Source organism: Ursus maritimus, unplaced genomic scaffold (genome assembly GCF_017311325.1).
Source record: "Ursus maritimus isolate PB19 unplaced genomic scaffold, ASM1731132v1 scaffold_21, whole genome shotgun sequence".
In the NCBI taxonomy this organism is placed as follows: Eukaryota; Metazoa; Chordata; class Mammalia; order Carnivora; family Ursidae; genus Ursus; species Ursus maritimus.
The window spans coordinates 20,182,699-20,204,231 of NW_024424564.1; the positions used below are offsets into that span (position 1 = coordinate 20,182,699).

A 21,533-nucleotide genomic window follows, 5' to 3' on the forward strand; every position below is an offset into this window, starting at 1 on the left:
TCATGATCAGTAATGGTGTCCCAGGTCCTGAGGCCTATCCACTCCTCATTTAACATTCCGAATAGAGAGATTCAGGGATGCTATTTGTTATTTTGCTACTTGTTAAGGTGGGCATAACATTTCTAAGGAACATCTAGTTTGGAAAGGAAAGAGGGTTGCCACTCTTGAATATGAAGTGCATTGTTCTGTTAGGGCATCCAAAAGCAATTAATTATGCTAGTGGCAGGAGATCTCTCATAGCTCTCATTTGTTATATGTAATTATCTAAATGAATTATGCTACAATTTGAAACACTTTTCATAAATCTAGGACCATAAAATTAGAAGTAATAAAGACTGAAGATGTTAGGATATGCAGGTGTTTAAGTGCTGGGATTCCACGATCTCTCCACATTTGTTACCAGAGTAATCATGTACCCAGTTCTGTCATCATTATTAGCACTTCTCAGCTCTTCAGACCTCTGAATCCTGAAACATTCCCTCTTCACTCTCTCTCCGGATGCCTTCCTGGGCCATACGGACTAGATCTCCGAGTCAATGTCCAGAGTGTTACACAAGGGCCAGAAAAGGTATGTGTAGGAAAGATATGTTTGGCACCTCAAAGGCATTTTCCCACAGAAACTTCCTTATACACGATTGCTAGACTCCTCTATTGTTACATCTGAATATTCTTTTAAAATATTTTAATGCTACTATTAGAATATATTTTTATGGGGGTGCCTGAGTGGCTCAGTTGTTAAACGTCTGCCTTCAGCTCAGGTCATGATCCCAGGGTCCTGGGATCATGCCCCACATTGGGCTCCCTGCTCAGCGGGAAGCCTGCTTCTCCCTCTCCTGCTCCCGCTGCTTGTGTTCCCTCTCTTGCTATCTCTCTCTGTGTGTCAAATGAATAAATATAATCTTAAAAAAAAAGAATATATTTTTATGGGCTGAATTGGGTACCTAAATTCCACACATAATATCTCTCTTGGAAACATACTCTAAGTGCTATTAACACATTTGTAGTTTGAAAATTGTCACTACTATTAACATTTTATTTATTTATTTATTTATTTATTTATTTATTTATTTATTTATTTTAAAGATTTTATTTATTTATGTGACAGAGAGACAGCCAGTGAGAGAGGGAACACAGCAGGGAAGTGGGAGAGGAAGAAGCAGGCTCCCAGCGGAGGAGCCTGATGTGGGACTCGATCCCGGAACGCCGGGATCACGCCCTGAGCCGAAGGCAGACGCTCAACGACTGTGCTACCCAGGCGCCCCAATATTAACATTTTAAATAACTATCTGGTCCTGAAATAAACCTTTGGCTCCCTTCAGAGCATGTGACTCACTTGCTGTATTTATGCTATCTTGATGTGTAAGGAATTACCTGAAATTTTAAAAAAATTCTTTTCCATCCTGGCCCTGTCTTCCTAGTTCTAGGCTTATCTTTCAAATCAGGTAGGCATTCTCAGTTCTTGTGTCTCAGACTCAATGAGTACAAATCCAAAATTATTATGTCCTTCAGTAGTCTTATCCCTACCAAAACCAGTATCTGCTCTTGAATATGCTGCTGGTAAGAATTCTATCAACAGTCTCCTGGTATTAACACATGAATTAGCTTTTGCTACATCCTCTATGTCAATTTTTACCCACATATAATCAGCCTTAAGTTTTTTTTAAATCAAATTTTCTAAATGACTCCAGGGTTCATCTCTTCCTATCCATTCCTAGGGCCACTAATCTAATTTAGGATCTCATCATATCTTATCTGGCTTTTTGGAAATAGCGTCCCTGGACTCAATGCTTCAGAGCACTTACTTATTTTATAACTACTGGAATTTTCTTCCTAAATCGTTAGAAAAATAATTTCTTTTTCAAAATCCTTCAGTGGCATTCTGTTATTTAAAGAATGAGCTTCAAACGCTTTAACATAATAACCTAACTTAGGTCCCAAAAGACCATGTGAGGCTTGTTCCTTATTGTATGAACACCAGTCTCTCTGGGATATCCGTACTCCTCGAATTTAGGGATTCTGAATCTTTTTTGTACCATGGATTCCTTTGGCAGTCTGATGAAGCGTGTGGACTCCTTCCTAGGACAATATTTTTTAATGTATAAGATAATAAACATAAGATTACCAAGGAAAACACTTCTACAGTGATAAAATTCTGTCTGTGGACCCCGCTGTTTATGTCTTTGTGGCTTTCCTTGTGATCCTCTCAGCAAAGAAGTGCCTCTAAACCACTCCTCTGATTATTGAAATCCTTCTCATCTTTCAAAGCCTATTCAATTCCCATCTCCTCTGCGCAACTTTACCTAGGCTCCCTGCCCCATCTGTATTCACCACTTTGCCCTTTGCCCACTCACAGTAGATTCTTTGTATTTCTAATTAGTCCTTATCTTAACTTAGCCTTTTATTAGAATATATTGTATTAATTGACAATAATGGGCCAAACAGTGAACTAACTGGCCCCTTTCACACATTTTGAATTTATGATTCTTTTAAAACACTATGCAATATGCATATGAGGAGGAAACTGAGGCCCAGAAATTTTGTTTGACCAAGCTAGTACAATTTGGTGCTCTTATAAATTATTTGAGGAAAGGAATATTTGAATAATCTTCTTTATACCTTCTCAGGGTCTGTGGAATAATATTTGTTCAGTAATGTTTGCTCATATGGATTTAAAGATAAGGAAAACTGGGAAATTCTTATCTCCAAGTATTTAATGCCCCTAGAATTGACTAGAGGCTGTAGTAGGACAGAGATATGCGTAACAGTGTTCCTAGTTCAATGTATGTGAAATCAGTGGTGACTAAATCCTTCTTAACATCCTAAAAACTCTTCTGGTTCCTAGCAGTTTCACAAATTGAAAATTTACACAAGGGTTTTCAGCAGGGGTTTCACAAGGGGTTTCAGTTCCCTAAAATATTATCTCTTGCTTTGTACTCTTGATCAAAAACAATAGTAATAAAAATAGGACAAATTAAAGAATTTGTGTGGAATCATAATGAATTCAGGAAACGTTTACATGTGTGATAATATCAGTTGTATAACCTATTTCCTATGTTACTCCCTCTGTGAAAACAATAAAAGCAACCCAATTTTAAATATAATTCCCTTGTTTCAGTTTCACTTTTTTTTTGTAGTCAAACATGTTTCTTCAGGTCTTCCTAAAACAACATTATTAGACAATCTATTTTTAAATAAAAGCATTTATTAAAAAAAAGATTTATTTTGCAATAGTAATGTTTTCAAAATATTAATTTGTAGTTTAAAATCATATATTTATGATTATTAATTTCTCACGTGGAAGTTTCTCATATATAAGAATTATTTTGAAAGGAATTACATCTTTTGATTTGCCAATGCCTTTAGCATGCTGTGAACTATAAATTAATGTATAATTAATCACTATCCTTTTCTCATGGCCTTTTCTAATCTTGTATTGTAACAAAGACTAACTCAAATGTCCCAGGGTAATTGATGTTCTATTTTCACAGCTCCAGATGGTCCTCCTGAAAGTGTGTATGTAGTAGCAACATCACCTTTTAGCATCAACATCAGCTGGAGTGAACCTGCTACCATTACTGGACCAACATTCTATCTGATAGATGTCAAATCGGTAAGGTGTGTCTTACCTTCTGCAAAAGATGGTATAGAAAGTGATTAAGAGGGGCGCCTGGGTGGCGCAGTCGTTAAGCGTCTGCCTTCAGCTCAGGGCGTGATCCCGGCGTTCCAAGATCGAGTCCCACATCGGTCTCCTCTGTTGGGGGCCTACTTCTTCCTCTCCCACTCCCCCTACTGTGTTCCCTCTCTCGCTGGCTGTCTCTCTGTCACATAAATAAATAAAATCTTAAAAAAAAGAAAAAAGAAAGTGATTAAGAATACACATTTTGGAACCAGACTATTTGAATTTTAATCCTTGCTGTGTTAGACCTCAGGCAACTTACTTAACCTGCGTGTGTGTGTTTCAGTATCCATATCTGTAAAAGAAAGATTAATAATTGTACCCAGGTTATACGCAACTAATGAATCATCGAACTTTACATCGGAAACCGGGGATGTACTGTATGGTGACTAACATAATATAATAAAAAATCATTAAAAAAATAAATAAATAATTGTACCCAGGTTACAGAGATCTTGTGAAGACTGAATTAGAAAATATGCATAAAGAACTTTAAACATTGCCTGAGTAAGACTCAATAAATGTAAGTAAGGCTCAATTAGTGTAAGTAAAGTATTATTAGCAGGATTATCATATTTATCCCCAGGTTTTAGATAATTTTTTTTTAGATAATGTTTATAAATGAGGGGTTAAATTGATAATAATATACTGGTTTAAAATAGAGTGAAAAAGTACTTAATTCAGCAGCTTATATACTAAAATTGGAATGATACAGAGAAGATTAGCATGGCCCCTGCGCAAGGATGACACACAAATTCATGAAGCATTCCATATTTTAAATAATAATAACAATAAAATACAGAAAAACTCATAATATGAAAGGTGAAGGGAGAAGGCATTAGGAGAAATAGCTCCCAAATAAGGTAAATTATAGCTTAATATTGAAAAACACCTGAAGCAGACCATGAGAAAGAAATGGTACTAAAAGCGTGAAAAGAAAGATTCATTCAAGAAGAAGCAAGTCGTTCGGGAATCCTTGGTCAAAGCATTCAAGAAAACTACTGAGAGAAGCTAGATTAGGAGGCAGACTGTATAACACATAACAGAATTTGGGTTTTATGATAAGGCCAGTGGAGTGTCAATTGAGGAATTAAAGCAGTGTTGGGATATAGATTTCTATTTTATAGGATCAGCTTGGTTGCCCTGCAGAGGATAGAGCAGTCTTAGTGCAAAATTCAGCAAGGGGACAGGACGCTGTAAGAGGAACTGGGTAAGAAATGGTAAGGACAGAAGAAATGTAGTGAGGGAATGGAATGGAAAATAATTTACATCTACAGGATTTGGTGGAGAAAATCGGTGGGTGGTGAGTGGAAGGAATAATCGAGGATGACTTTATGATATAGGATTTGGAAAATTGTGAGGAGAACGATTTGTAAAGGAAAGGAATGAATTCAGTATTAGAGGTGCTGAGTTTGAGATGCCAGGGAGCCCTCCAGATGAAGATACTCCCCTAGCACTGTTATATAGAGATCTGGAGCTCAGGAGAGGAGACCTGAATTTGCAGATTTGGAAGTGTTGGTATTTAGATGATAGTTGAAATGATAGGAAGGGATGAGATTAAATATGGGACATGTAGTTTGAGAAGCTCTTCTGTAAGAACTAACCTGAGAATTGAATCCTGGGGAATCCAAACATGTAAACAAAAGGCCACCAAAGGCACCAGACTGGAGTAGCCATCCAGATGGAAGGAAACCCAAGCATAAGAGTCAAGCCTTTCACCTAAAACAGGGTGCTCAACCACGTAAATATGCAGAGTTGTTAGCTGGGATTAGGATTAGAAAAACCTTGTGAGGGCCCTGCTTGGGTTTTACTTGGCCTGATGACTGCTCTTTTCTCATGGCATCTAATGCATTGAGTCAAATAATTTATGGTGAATTCTTCCCCTTCCTTGCTGTCTCTACCTATCTTTTGTTTAACGTTTATAATTTTATTACGTCTTTATGCTATTTCTAAAATGGAAGTACTTCTACCTCAAAAGACCTGTCATGATTAAAAGAAGATTTAAGGGATTATTGGTGCATTTGTTAACCCCATTCAGTCTTCTGTTTATGTTCCTTTTTAGAGCTTATTTGTGAAGACTTTAAGTTCATAATTAGCCAAAAGTAATCAACATGCATGACAAATGCTCTGGGAATATGTATTAAAAGCAAATTACAAAATGATAATGCTCTCTTCTGTCAAAGACACCTTATAAATGAAAATAGTTCTCTCTTGAAATTTGTGCTTAAAGGAATGGAAAATAAAATATTTTTGAAAGTGATTTATAACATCATTTTCTTAGTATTCTTACTGAGATTAAAAATGAGCAAGGGAAAGAGAAAAGGATGACTAACATGGTAATTGCTTACTTTATATCAGTTACACAGTAGCCTCTCCATAGCATTACCTTACCTTATCTAACATTTTGCTGTAAATATATGATCTTCATTTTGCATCAAGGAGAGTTGAGGCACAAAGATGATAGCTTCTCAAGCAGTTAAGACCTGGTTACAACCAGTAGACAATGGTGTGATAGGAGAAAGGAAAAATGACCAAGTAGCAAATAAAATTTGCCAAGTTGAAATATATGCTCATCCAAAACTTTTGGGTCAAAACCAGCAAGAATTCAAATAGATTGTAGCACTTTGTAGTTTCCCCAGGGTTCTTGGAACAAGGCTATCATTTAGTTCCTTCTCTCCTTTATTCATTTGACACATAGTTTTAAATACATCCAACATGCCTGCATTGTGCTAGGTGCTGGATGCCTAGAACAAGTCTGATGTGGTCATTGTCTTTATAGAGCTTATCTGCAGCTCATTTCATGGATATATAATTATCTATCTTCAAAAATCATTGGCTTCCAGGGAAGAACACATGTCATTGAATTTAAGGCTTATGCTGTAGCCTGGCCTTTGCCAAATACTAGTCACAGAGGCATAAAACTCTTTTCCTAAAAGACTCAAGTTAAGCAAAACTTGACAGTCTTAAAGATATATGGGCACAGATATCACCCTGGATGATACTACTAGAAATTCATGCATTTTGTAGTCCTTTGTTCACTGTTCCCTTTTTTTTTCCGAAATAACAAATATTTATCGTTTCTGTTCACCACAACGAGGATGCAAAGCATAAGTAGCTCACATTCTAGTGGGAAACACCAGAATATAAACAGCTAATTACAGAAGGTGAGCTATGCAGTTTTTTGGAATATAAACTAGCAAAGTAATTGAAGTTCCTGTTATGTGTTATGAGGGGCATACGATAGAGAGGAGACTTCAAGAGCAGGTTAAATTGGTTGTAGAACTTGAGGAATGAATAGTGGTATGCCAGGTGGGGAAGGGGGCAAATGGAGTAGGAAAAGGAGAGAAAATAGAATCAAAGTCTAATTGCTGACGTTGTCTATAAAACCACCATACTGCAAAAATAGTAGGACACATTTCATAATAATAATAGATGATCAAATATAATATGAGCAACCAAGCTTGAAATTGTTGGAAGGGAAATAATGAATTAAAAAGGTCTGAGGTTTCAGTCCCAGGTGAGTGGACAAGTAATGATTAACAATAACAACAACAGAGTAGGTTTAGTGAAGAAAAATAAATGAATTTTGGTACATTCTGTATTTGCGGACCCACCATTCTTTTTGGATTTTATTAAATTTATTTTTAAGATATAGTAGATCACAGGCATGTTATGTCATATTTTTACTACTCAGTATTTAGTATGGACTATTTTAATGGAAGACATTAAAATAATTTTAATTTTACTTTATAAGATCAGGCCCAGTGTAGTAGTGTAGAGAGTTCTGGATTCTTGAAAGACTTGGGGGCAAATCATATCTCAGCTACAAAATAACTATGGAATGTTGTGGAATTCACCTCAACTCTATAAAATTAGAATTCAAATAGGTATAGTGGTCAGTCAAGGAACATAAACTTCACCCAGTTGAGTGAAACAGTGGTGAATTGGAGACTTGTGCCCCATTATAGAAGTCAGCTAACACTCATCTCTAGATAATTACTACCCAGCATGAATATAAGCCTAGTTTTAAGGATAATTTAAAAAGCTAGATTTCTATGTGATGTTAAATGCTGACAGCTAACTGAATCACACCTACTTTCTACCAGTGAGAATATGCTCTTGATCAGTAGTATCCCTATGCTGATCTGCTCTTCGGCCACTTTAGAGGAAGGAGGCAACTGCCTTCAGTGCTCTAAGGTGGGAACATCGATTTGACTTTGCAATGCGTATGTTATTTATCAGCCTTTTGCTTTGTTTCTCATAGCAACATCTTTAAGTTAAAACAGCTCTTAGAAAAGAGCATTTGAAGAATATTTTGAACAAGAAATCTTTCAAAGTTACAAGGAAAGGTCAAGTTGGAAATGAATTTAGTAGTGTGAACAGTGTCTACAATCTGGTTCTAAGTGTTTCAATTCGGATACCTGAGAGTAGCATGCATTGTAGGATTTCAGATTTTCTGATATTCATCTCAGGAAAAACCCTTCTTTTTATTGCTAGAAACTTTAGCTATGTTTAATCCCTGCGGCGAATAAGCCAGACTCTTCATCAAAGCAGACTGTGTTTGAACACACTATACGACTATATTTAATACACCTAAGGATACTCATTTTTGCACATCTAATAATTATAACATCAATGATTAACTGAGTCCTTATCCAGTGCTATGCGTAGTGCTCGATGGGAGTTTTTCAAACCGCAATCATGACCAAAATTTTTTAAATGAACTGGAATAAAATTGAAAAGAGAAGAAAATATCAAAGTGCATTTCAGAAAGAAGTGGCATTTCTGAAAATTGTTTTTAAGTTATGAAGAAGTGTGTGTATGTATGTCTGTGTGTGTATGTGTGTGTATATATGTGTGTGTGTGTGTGTGTGTATATAAAGTATAAACACATGCACAGCCTGAATTATGTTACAAAATGTGTTTCCTTTCTGTAGGTCATGATCAAAAAATATCAAAATCTCTGTCCAGCTACTTCAGATCCATTTTTCTAAATCTCACCAAGCACTATAAATAGATGTTATTACTCCAATATTACGTACACAGAAAGTGAGACACAGAGAACATAAGTAATTTTTCAAACGCTACAGGAACTACTATTACATGACCAAGCTGGGATTTGAACCTTTAATGGTTGATTACCAAAATCTGTATTCTTTCGCCTATAAAACATTGCAGTAGAAAGTAAGGTTTCATTGACACAGAGATAATACTTGCTTGTTCATTGGATGGATTGATTGTGGTCGTTGGTTGATTTTTTTCTTCTTTTATTTTCAGTTGCTGAAATAATTGCTTATAAGTAGACTGTTAAAGTGGCACTTTAGATTTTCCAGGACAATCTGACTGCAAGAAAAAAATAATTCAAATCTTGGCTAGATAAATATACTACATGTAGCTTTGTAGTATTGTTTTGGTGATTTGGATCTCACGTGCGGCTTCCTTTAATTACTAGCTGTTTTGTCCTATAGGTAGATAGCGATGAATTTAATATTTCCTTCATCAAGTCAAATGAGGAAAATAAGACCATAGAAATTAAAGATTTGAAAATATTCACAAGGTATTCTGTGGTGATCACAGCATTCACTGGAAACGGAAGTGCTGCGTATGCAGAAGGAAAGTCAAGTGCTCAAGTGATTGTTACTACTTTAGAATCAGGTAAGGCATATTTTCCATCACTGCTAAAAATTGACTGAGATTTAAGTGTCTTTCTTACAATTTCTCACACCGCCCCCTAAAAAGGGTATGCATTCCAAGAAATTTTTAAAGCGTATAAAACATAAAATTCAGTGATTCACCATAACTGACAGAAGTGAAGTTTTTCTATTTACCTTTTTTAGGCTAAGTGGAATTATGTACAATAATCAATTCTTGGAAATACAGAAACAAATTAGTTCATAAAAATGTCCTAATTGTATTTTTTTGTATTTATTTTTGCACTCCATATTTCAGAAATTTGAGTTACCGTGCCTAAGAGATGATTTTTCAAATGGTCTATGGCCAATAATGCTTCGTGTAAACTTCCATTTTAATTATTTCTGTCCATGATTTAAATGCACAGTAAAGTAATAATACTCTATCATTATATAATCTGGAATTCAAAATTAGAATCTAGGTCATGCTTACCGTATCTGTTTTCATCACCTAATCAAATGACATGTTTTTTTGTATAACCTATTTAATAAATGTCAGAATCCATACAGATTTCCTCAAGTTCCTACGAACAGGGTCTGAATGAATAATAAGTTTGTAACCAATAGGAGTAAGTGTGGAAAGTCAGCTTCCCAGAACTTGCTTGCCCTATCCTCCTTCAGACTCCTGATGTTCTTTGCCACCAGATATATCTTTGGAAAGAGCACATGAAGGGATGTGTTGCTATAGTTTATTTGTTGCTATCTGTAAGGTAAGTATAGGAGGTAAAACATGTTTTTTAGCTAGTCTTTTCATTATGTTATATACTCTATTGTCTATAAAGTTATGGTTCTACATTAACAGATAACATCTTATCCTCAGCACCCTAAAATTTCATTTGTTTCCATTTTGCCGCCACATATATCCCAGATATTTATTTTCTTATACTTTCTACACGTCTCCCACATCCTACCTATGAGGAAAGATTATCCTGAATTTATTCACACTCATACCATAAAGCACTGATTCTTTTTTTTTTTTTTTAAGATTTTATTTATTTATTTGAGAGAAAGCAGGCAGAGGGAGAGGGAGAAGCAGGCTTCCTGCTGAGCAGGGAGCCCAATGCAGGACTCGATCCCAGGATCCCGAGATCGTGACCCGAGCCAAAGGCAGCCGCTTAATTGGCTGAGCCACCCAGGTGCCTCTGATCATCAAATCTTAATGTGCTACCTCTCCCAAAGATATCATAGTTAAATAAATTATTACTAAATCTCTAAGAGTAGAATTTTAGGTGTAAAACCAAAGATACTTGGAGAATAGGAAATTCTTTCCAGCATTCAGAGAGTTATTTCACTTATTCAACCTTAAACCTGATCTGATTTTTAGAGAAAGTTCTTATTAAAAGAAAATATATTTTTATATCATAGAAATGTATAACAGCAAATGCAAAAGTATTTTTGAGCCAATTTTTCACTTTAGCTATGCGTTTTTCCACTTAATATGTGATATTTGGCACTATAACATGTTTATCTGTTTCTCTTTTTTTCTCACTGTTATTTATTTACTCATTTCTTTTGCTTGCTACAGGGTACTATCTATAAAGATATTTGCAAAATAATAAATAATAAAGATACTAAAGCTTGAACATCTGAACCTTTGACAGTCAAATATTAGCAGGCTTCTTCATGGAAATTCCTTTACCTAGTATGGGAGATATATCCATTTCAATTTGATCAAAATAGATATATTCATGCGATCAGTCATTTATATAAAGAACACTATGTAGTGCAGCAAGGACTGGTTCCTATATTCATAACTTAATTTTATCCTCACATATATCACTTTCTTTCATGATAATTTACTGATACCTAGGTGTTGCATATTAGGCTAATTTTTATTTATCAAAAATAAAATGGAATATCTAGACTATATAAAGAACTCTCAAAGCTCAACACTTAAGAAAATCCAATTAGAATTTGGCAAAAAACGTGACTAGACATTTCATCATGAAGGAGATACAGTGGGCAAATAAACTCATGATAAGATAGATTTTCAGCATCATTAGCTATTAAGGAAATGCAAATTAGAACCACAATGAGATATCCTATGCATCTACTAGAAAAGATAAAATAATAATTATAAAATAATAATGATGCCAAATGCTGGCAAAGATACAAAGAGACTGGATCTCTCATACATTGCTAATGGGAATGCAAAAGGGTACAGCCACACTGAAAAATAGTTGGCAGCCTTTCCTAAAACTAAACATGCACTTAGAGCACATTACCTAGCAATCATATTCTGGGGCAATTATCACAGAGAATTAAAAATTTATGTTCGTCAAACAGCTGTAAATGAATGTTAATAGCAGGTTTATTAGTAAGAACAAAAAAAACTGGAAACAACCTAAATGTTTTCCTATGATTAAACAAACTTTGGTGTATCCACAAAATGGAACACTACTCAGTAATAAAAAAAAGAATGAACCATTGATACATACAACAACCGTGAGGGAACTTAAGCATTATGCTGTTCTTTTTCTTAAAAATGACAGAACTATGGAGGACAATGGTTAGTGTGGGAATGCGTAGGGTGCAAATACAAGGGGATAGCCAGGGAAGTTTCTTTATGGAAATGGAATAGTTTTATACCTTATTTCTGGTGATGATTGCAGGAACTGTTACATGGGAAAAAATTGCATAGAACTACACACACATTTAAGAAAGCATGAAAAAATGGTGAAATCTGAATAAGGCCTATAATCTAATTAACAGTATTGTACTAATGTCAATATCCAGGTTTGATATTAAACTACAATTAGGTAAGTTGTCACCACTGGGAAAAGCTGAGGGAATGTTCTAGGGGACTGTACGTACCACTTTTGCAAATTCCTTTGAGTCTATATTATTTAAATAAGCAGTACAAAAAGTCATGGAGATGCATTCTACATAAAAATAAATACATGTAAAAGTCAAAATAAATAAATAACCAAACTAACTGGATCACCATTATGATTTCTGTGACCTACATGTATCACCCATTTTGTTTGTTTCCATAACATATAGGGTTTAAATAATTTGTGTAACCCATTTTATAAACAAAAAATTTGACTCAAATGAATTTTATATGGAGATTAAAAAGAGGAACACAAATTTTAATAAATTAATTGCCTAATATTTCATTTTAGTCCCCAAGGATCCACCTAACAACATGACATTTCAGAAGATACCAGACGAAGTTACAAAATTTCAGTTAACATTTCTTCCTCCTTCTCAACCCAATGGAAATATCCAAGTATACCAAGCTTTAGTTTACCGAGAAGATGATCCTACTGCTGTCCAGATTCACAACCTCAGTATTATCCAGCAAACTGATACCTCCGTCATTGCGATGTTAGAAGGACTAAAAGGAGGACATACATATAACATCAGTGTAAGCATTCATAGCTTTTAATTATGCACCTATTTTACAAAGTCAGTTTACAAACTCAGCATTCAAAAATACTGCAGTTTAGGTACACGCTAGATTTCTCATGTCTTTTTGCAGGGTTGTGTGAGACATGCCAACAGAAAATAACATTTAGAGAAATGGAATTGCTTATTTCCTATTATAATACAGCAAGCACTGTGAAAATATGTAGGTAACAAAAAGTTTTCACAACAATAGTAGAAATCCAGAAATAAAATAGAAGGGAAAGAAAATGCATGTTAAAAGCAAGAGGGCAATGATATGTAAAGAGAGAATTCTACCTAAAGGGAAGCTGTTTATGTGTGGTTATAAGTGGAAAATGGAAAAGCAAATTTCAAAGGCAAAGGGCAGAAATAACTATGTATATGTTTGAAATTCACCTGCCTTTCACATAATAATTACTAAAGCTAAGCATTTTATATCCTAATTCTAAATTATCCATGCATGTTTATATACATACAGACATACACACAATTTATTTCAAAAATGCATTTTGTAGTGTGTCTTAAATTTTCAAATAGAATTATATGGGTCAGAATATCATCTTTTAAGCAACAAAGAGTTCGCCCTAAACCTGCAGGTAGCTTAGTAATTAATTTTCCTACCAGTTCTTTATGATCCTCGTGTAATGATCAGAACGCTGTTATTAATAATTTGTATTCATATGTATATGTTTTTCTCTATATTATATTTCTGCATATCTTCATTTCTTCCTTCAATCACTATATATTTTATTTTATTTATATATATCTATCTATATAGATAGATAGATTCTTGTTGCACATCCCATTAAGCGGACCACCATTGTGGAGGGTCTATTAGAGGGAGGGTGGTTAAGAGAATAAACTGATCCGAGTTCAAATCCTGCTCTGTGGTTTGTTTCTGCACAGCTGCCTCAAATCTGTACCTCAGTTCCTTTATCTAAAAAAGAAAAAAACAAACGGTAAATTCTACTCCTGAGACTAATATTTCACTGTATGTTAACCACTGTATGTTAACCAACTGGAATTTAAATAAAGACTTGAAACCAAAAAAGAAAGGAAAGAAAGAAAGAAGAAAGAAAGAAAGAAAGAAAGAAAGAAAGAAAGAAAGAAAGAAAGAAAGAAAAGTAATAAGAATAATGACTTCTTTATAGGATTTTTGTAAGAATTAAAGAATTATAGTTATGGGAAGGAGTGAGTGCTCCATCAGTTTTGCCTTTTGGAATAAGAGAAAAAAACAGGAAACAAAGTAGAACTAATTCATAATTTAAAGAACAGTAAAAAAAATTCGCTAACTTACTGTTCAGAAAATGCCATTTATAGTTTCCTCAACACCTGGGAGTTTATTAGAAATATATAACTTTCACATCTATCCCAACCTACTGAATTAAAACCTGCGTATCTTCATTCAACAGATTTACAAGTGACTCCTTTGTATAATGCAATTTGAGTAGATCACCTAATTCTTCATTTATTATCTCACTTAAATGTTAGGCTATACCACAAAGAAGTAAAAATAACGAAGCACACCATAGTATCACTTTCCATTTTTAATACTTTTTAAAAAAAGATTTTATTTATTCATTTAAGAGAGAAGGAGAATGAGCACGAGCGGAGCAGGGGGAGGGGAGCGGCTGAGGGAGCAGGAGAAGCAGACTCCCCACTGAGCAGGGAGCCCATGTGGGGCTTGGGTCTCCATCCCAGGATTCTGGGATCATGACCTGAGCCTGAGCCAAAGGCAGATGCTTAACCAACGGAACCACCCCGGTGCCCGATACTTCTTTTCTTAAATTTACAAACTCCAATAAATATTTCCTTTAGATGTTCTTTAACCACATTCTTTAGGCTTAGTTTATTCACCATACCCACCACATCATATATATTATTATAATTTTAATTCACCTAAAAACATTCCCAAAATATCTATAGTGTGGAAATATAGAAAACAAGTTAGTTCCAATAAACATATTATATTCTGAATTGTTTTTGTGAATGAAATTGGGCAAGAATATAGTCTTTGTTTTATAGTGCAAAATAAATAAAAGAAGATTCTCTATCTACAGTTCCTTAAGCGTAAAGTGAATTGAAAGGATTCACATTTGTGTGAATCACCCTCTGTCTATACAAACAGAAATGTTTTATGTGTATATGCTGCATTATGCAGGTTATAGCGTCGGATACTTTGGGGCAGGGGTGAAGAAGGGCATAAAGGCCAACTTTCAGAGGGATGATTTAATACAGGAAAACAAGGAGGTTGAAGGAATAGGATTTCATTTCAGAGAAGGGAAAAAAAGAGGGTCTTGAATATGGATTTAAAGAAAGCCAGAGTTACCTAGCTACAGAGGAAAGGAGCAGATGTGAGAGTAGATGAAGGAGTGTAGACATAGTGGCTTTTCTGCGTCTGCACCTCCTCCTCAAATTGAAGCCACATCCTTTCCTGGTCACTATGACAGGGCTGTTGAAGTCACTCAGTCTTTGTTCTCAGGACTTAGTACTACAAGATCAGTTTTAAGAACTACTTTATTATTAATGTTCTTCCTACACACGTGTATTCATTTCAGCAAGTGCAAGAAAAATATAATAAATAGACTATATTCAGTTTTTAAAAGTAGAATCATTTTTAAATTACATATGACTATAATAAAAATAGTAACAAGATGTTTCTTTTTCTTTTTTCTTTTCTTTTTTTTTTTTTTTTTAGGTTTATGCAATCAATAGTGCTGGCGCAGGGCCAAAGGTTCAGATGAGAATAACCATGGACATTAAAGGTACATACATGAGCTGCCTTCCTGTGAAATACTGTTGTCTTAATCAAAGAGTAATTATAATTGAATTCTATTATTAGAGTTAAGAATGTAGTCAAGCTTTTAAATGATGCATATGCAATAATAAGCATACATTAAGTAATAAAGCCTCCTTATTAAAGCTATACTTAAAATGCCTAAATAATAATGCAAATTACCATCTTAGAGAATGCCCACCTGCTATTTATCGTATATATCTTTCCCTCTAAATTTAAAGTTTTCTGGGACAAATTTTATAGTCTGTTATTATGTATTGTAATTTTGTTGAAAATTCATTGTTAAATTACCCATGGCTAGACTTTTACTAGTTTTAATTAAATTCCTTGACTGATCTTTATCTTGAAAGTAAAATTCTTTTTGGCTAATCAGATAGTGTTTACTGAACTACCATATATTCAACTTTATGATTCTGACTGTAAAGTAGATCTATCAATTCATTATTCTGACAGGTATTCTTTATAGGAAATAGAAGTAAAATTGAAGGCTGCCTTCCTCACACAAAACAATCCATGAAAACTAAAAAAGATTGTTAGTAAGAATTTAAGACTAGTCGGTCATTTGGGATACTTTCTCTACCCGACTGAAACCATAAATGCAATTGTGCCATCTCTCTAAAAATGTATAATAAAACCTGCAGAGGCATTAAAAAACTGAAGCGTATGGACCTTTAGTAGAACACTCCTCTTTCTGAAGCAAAAAGTAACTTTTCTTAGTCTTTGGTAAGCACAGCAGAACAGAGTGATTAAATGTGCCAGCTCTAGCCTAAGTCTAGGGTCAAACTGCTGAGATTGAATCCTGGATTGGCCACTCGATATCTGCTTGACTTTAGGCAAGTGTCTTAACCTCTATAAGCTTGTAAAATGCAGATAATGCTAGTTCCTACCTCACAGACTGTTGTGAAGATTTAAAAAGAAAAAACCCTTAGGACAGTGCCTGGAAACTAGTACAATTAAGAATAAGAAATATTCACTGTAAGATGAAGCTGATAAGTTTTATCTTTTCATCAATGGTAGTTCATATAATTGTAATATTATTTAAAAGCATTAAGATTTGCTTTTAATTCCAAACGACTTGGAATGTGCAAATGGATAAGCTCTTCAAAAACATCAGCTGTTTTACTAAACTACTTCATAAAGAAGAGCTTATGTCATACCATCTTAATTTCTTTTTGTTATTCAGTGACAGGGAAGTATGCAGGTAACGATGGATGCATTATATTAATTCTTTAACAAAACTTCCTATGTCTATTGCTTTGATCATCCCCAGGTAGAGATGATTTGTTCTGACTTTCCACTCCTTAGATAGGACAGATAGACTCACGATCAGTTGTCTAGAAGGAATATGTGAGTACTGGTGCTAGTGGTGAGGTGCCAGAGAAATATTTTTCTCCATTAATATGCATTGTTTTTGGTGACATGGAGTGACATTGAATTAATAGTAGTCTTATTAAATTTGAATTTGACACATAATATACAGTTGGGCAATCATGTGCAATGCCAGATTCCTCTAACTGAAACCTTTTCTTAGGGACTCCTCAGTGGCCTGGCTGAGAGTTTCTCAGAACTCCTGAAATCTGAGGCTGTTCCTGCTGAATCCTTCCTTCCTTCTTCTCTCACACAGGTCTTGGACCTGTGATCTGTGGTTGAAAGGCTCTCACAACCTACTCCTGTTCCTGTTCCTTGACCCTTCATGGATATTTCCTCCAATAAACATCCTACACATCTAATATTATTCTAGCCTTTACATCTCAGAGGAGTGAGCTAAAGGATCAAGCCAAAAAGATTTGATTCAAATCTTGATATTTCCCTTTTACAGCTATGTGACATCAGGCCATTTCTTCATCTATAAAATGGAAATGGTATTGCCAACTTTATGGCATTATTGAGAGGCTTTTTAAGAAATTTAATAAATATGGAAATTGAAGTTTGATTAAGCAACTTGCTGTGCTCGAGCAGCAGGCACACATTTGGCTATGAGATGAAATGAAACAAGCAGAACTCCTACAAATATTGATTTTGGAGATATTTGTATGCATTAGTGGTAAAATGTGAATTATCATGGCACTTACAGAAATTATTCTGGTAATATCTATTAAATTTAAAAATATTTTTATCTTTTGTTCCAGAAATTTTGTTCTTGGAAATCTACTCCATAGAAATAAAAGGATCAGTAAATAAGGCTAAATATATAAGGCTGGTTATTGCAGCAAATGTTCAAAACCGGAATGAAAAGTGAATTCCCATTACTAGCTGAATGACTAAATAAATATGATGTTGTCACACCGTGATATATAACATAGTCACTAAGAACAATGAGTTAGTCCCATACCTGGTGACTTGGAAAGACTTATCTAAGTCATATTTAAGTGAAAAAAAGCATATGTGGAGTGATAATAATATATAATATAGCCCTATTTAAAAAAATCAAACAGTGAGAATAATCCGTTATGTATGACTTTATGTATTTTACATGGTTATGTGAACATGGAGAAAAATATGGGAGGATATCATCCATATGTTTGGCATGGATAAACTGTGGGAGGGATGCTGGTATGACTAGAATAGAAATTGATGAATCAGCTAAAGGAAGTAAAAGAAGAAAAAACGCACTAAAATATCCATATTATTTAATGCACTTATAAAAATTATATGGTGTGGGAGCAAATATAATTTGAAATTTTTTTAATATGTGAAGAAGAGTCATATGCCTAAAAATCACACCTGAGTCCCATTATCTCAAGTAAGTATGAAATACATAATTAAATCATCAGGAGATAATAATTGCTAACCATCTCTTGTATTCAAACAAAACTCTGTTTCATTTGTTATTTGTTTGTCATCATTTTATCTATAAATCACCTGCATGAAATGAGAATTTAACATTTTTTCTTCTCTTCAGAAACAAAAAATCAATTGCAGTGATATTTCTTCTTTGTTTAAAGCTCCAGCACGACCAAACACCAAACCAACCCCTATTTACGATGCTACAGGAAAACTGCTTGTGACTTCAACAACAATTACAATCAGAATGCCAATATGTTACTACAATGATGATCACGGACCAATCAAAAATGTGCAAGTGCTTGTAACAGAAGCAGGAGGTATCATCAACTGTCAACCTATCTCGTTAAATTATAGAGTATGAATTGCTGAATGCTAAAGAAATTTCAGTTCAAAATTAGTAATATAAGGTTGATTATCTATTATCTTTTGTTCCAGATATTCTGTTCTTGGAAATCTATTCCATAGAAATAAAAGGATCAGTAATAGAGTGTTAATATTATCATTAATTATACTAATCATTAATTTATACCTAATATACTTGACCAAAATTAAAAAAGGCGTAGTCAAAATATGTGATTTATTTATTCCATATACTGATTGGATTGATTGATTTTGGCAAGATGGAGTCTTGATAGCCTTTTTAGAGGTATGAACTGGAGAGTTACTTTTGACTGAGAGATGTTCTTTCTGTCTCTGAGAAGTCATCCTCCACAACAAAGCCTAAAGATTCATGTGTGATAGGAAAAGATAGGGTTCCCTGTTTATCCGGGTAGATCAGCTGAATCATCCCTGGTGGCTCATAGAGTGAAAGATGTTGCATCCAGATTTTCCTCATGTAATTATAGAAATGCTCTTCAGAAATGTGAAAATACCTTCATATATTACTTGTAATTTTATCCTTTTTTTATGAAAATAGCTCAGCATGATGGAAATGTAACAAAGTGGTATGATGCATATTTTAATAAACCAAGGCCATATTTTACAAATGAAGGCTTTCCTAACCCCCCATGTACGGAAGGAAAGACAAAGTTCAGTGGCAATGAAGAAATCTACATCATTGGTGCTGATAATGCATGCGTGATTCCTGGAAATGAAGACAGAATTTGCAATGGACCTCTGAAACCAAAAAAGCAATACTTGTAAGTAGAGTTGACACTAATGCATTGTGGTAGCAAGCAAGTCAACAACTTTTATTCATCCATCTACCCATCCATTCATCTTTCCAGTAAGCACTAGGCATCCATAATGTATCATGACCTGATACATGGTGAAGATCAACAAGACATTGTCCTTACATTCCTTAAATGTACAGTTCTGTAGGGAAAGTAGGCAAGCTTAAAAGTAATTATAATTTGATATTATAAGTAACATAAGGACGATATGAAAAACATGTAATTGGAGAACATGGGTAGGAGAATTGCATTCTTTCTGTAAAGGATATTGTGACTCACATGTAATATTTTGTGCTTTTCACTCATTATTTTGCAACACATGCTAATGCATGGGTTTATAGAAACACTATCCTAGTCTTTTATTTGATGACAGCTTCAGTTTACCAGAGTCATAGCAATAATTTTCTCCTCTTTGTATTATCAAACTTCTCAGTTAGTGACTGAAATATTTATAATTCACTTTAATACTTGTCATTTTGTAGATCATGATAACCTAATGTATTAAATACCACTGCTGATGTTCTGGCTTTATTAAATGCTTTGCTAAATTAATCGTTTAACTCCTGTTAAATTGATTGTGTTATTTTTGTCATAACTATAATTTTTTAATCTTTAATTATTTAATTTCCAAAATGTAATTTTTACTCAATTTGAAAAATGCAGCTAATTTCATGTTTGCCTGCTAGTTAAAGCATTATTAAATTCTCCATAAACATCCTCAGCCAAGTTAACATTAGAAAAATAGAGAAGTCAGGCGTTTGAAAAAATAGAATGCTCTGTTACCTATTAATAAGTATAGTTACTTTGGTTATTAAGTTATTACCTAAAATTTAGTCATCATACGTAGGTACTTATGAAAATAATATGCCACAAAATTTAATATCTATTCAAATATTATTAATTTTGCATATTTTTCCAACACAGTCTCTTCATATAATCAATAAAATCGTAAGAATTTGAGAAGAGTAGAGATTAAATTATAAACTGAAACTTATTAATGTAAGTTGGTTTTGTACTTTAAAATGCTTAGATGTCTATAATTTTTAAATAAGGTAAATTTCAGTTATCTCTGAAGATGTTAGAATCACCCATTCTGTAACCATTTTCTATTTTTTATGTCATAAAAACACAGAAAGAGAAAATATTTCTGTGCACACCCAGAATTAAGAAGCATTTTTCTTAATTTGTCAACATGTGAACAAAATAAGTTCTGTATGACCATTCTAAATCTAGGTCACTGGCATTTTCAAAGGTAGTTGAGGTATAACAGTTATACTTTATAAAGTATTTTTGTATAACACACTTTCACACAGACATGAAATAATTTCATCCAAATAAATCTATGAGGGATGTAATCTGCTTCATCTGTTTAACCTGCTGACTGCTCATGAGTCTGGCCAGACTTTTAATTACTCTCTTATGTGCAGGATAATTATTCGTCTCACATAAAAATAGGATATATTCTGATGGCAAGGATTTCCAAGTGTACATCTCATAAATACATTTCCTCTCAAATAAAAATGTGTATTTTTCATTGCTATTTGTTAAATTATTCATAGAAAAAAGTCATACAGCATGCCAATTGTTGATTTCTATTTTTTTTATTTCATAGATTTAAATTTAGAGCCACAAATATTATGGGACAATTTACTGATTCTGATTATTCTGATCCTGTTAAGACTTTAGGTAAGATATATTCTGTAATTTAATTTCATTGATAATCTCAACATGCTAATCACAGTTGTAACTTTCATTAGTAAATATATTAATCCATGACTGAATGTTCTCAAGTATAAGTTCATTTCAGGGTTAATTAGCCTGACAAAGGAAAAAATAGTATTTGCAATATTCTTTTAAGTGATGGATGTTCCATCTATTCAAATCAGGACATAGATTTCATTGTGGTATTAGTTCTATGCTGATGTGTACTAACATTATACTAAGCACATATTTACTTGGCTGTTTCATATATAATCTTATATGTAAGCCATTGTGGTTGTCACAACAATGGGGCCAAGCTA

At 34.0% G+C, this 21,533-nt stretch overlaps 1 protein-coding gene and 1 non-coding gene across 2 annotated transcripts in view; both read left to right on the forward strand.

Annotated features, from left to right (window-relative positions):
- The window catches only part of PTPRQ (protein tyrosine phosphatase receptor type Q), a 194,147-nt gene that overhangs the window by 122,806 nt on the left and 49,808 nt on the right, over positions 1–21,533 (forward strand). The window contains exons 27-33 of the mRNA XM_008710346.1: positions 3,489–3,610; positions 9,145–9,331; positions 12,492–12,736; positions 15,455–15,521; positions 18,499–18,657; positions 19,257–19,479; positions 21,125–21,198. Of these exons, the coding sequence (XP_008708568.1) occupies positions 3,489–3,610; positions 9,145–9,331; positions 12,492–12,736; positions 15,455–15,521; positions 18,499–18,657; positions 19,257–19,479; positions 21,125–21,198 (1,077 nt within the window). The remainder of the gene's footprint in view (positions 1–3,488; positions 3,611–9,144; positions 9,332–12,491; positions 12,737–15,454; positions 15,522–18,498; positions 18,658–19,256; positions 19,480–21,124; positions 21,199–21,533) is intronic.
- On the forward strand, positions 4,346–4,454 carry LOC121104485. The gene has a single exon (XR_005836812.1). It is a non-coding gene; the product is annotated as a U6 spliceosomal RNA (small nuclear RNA).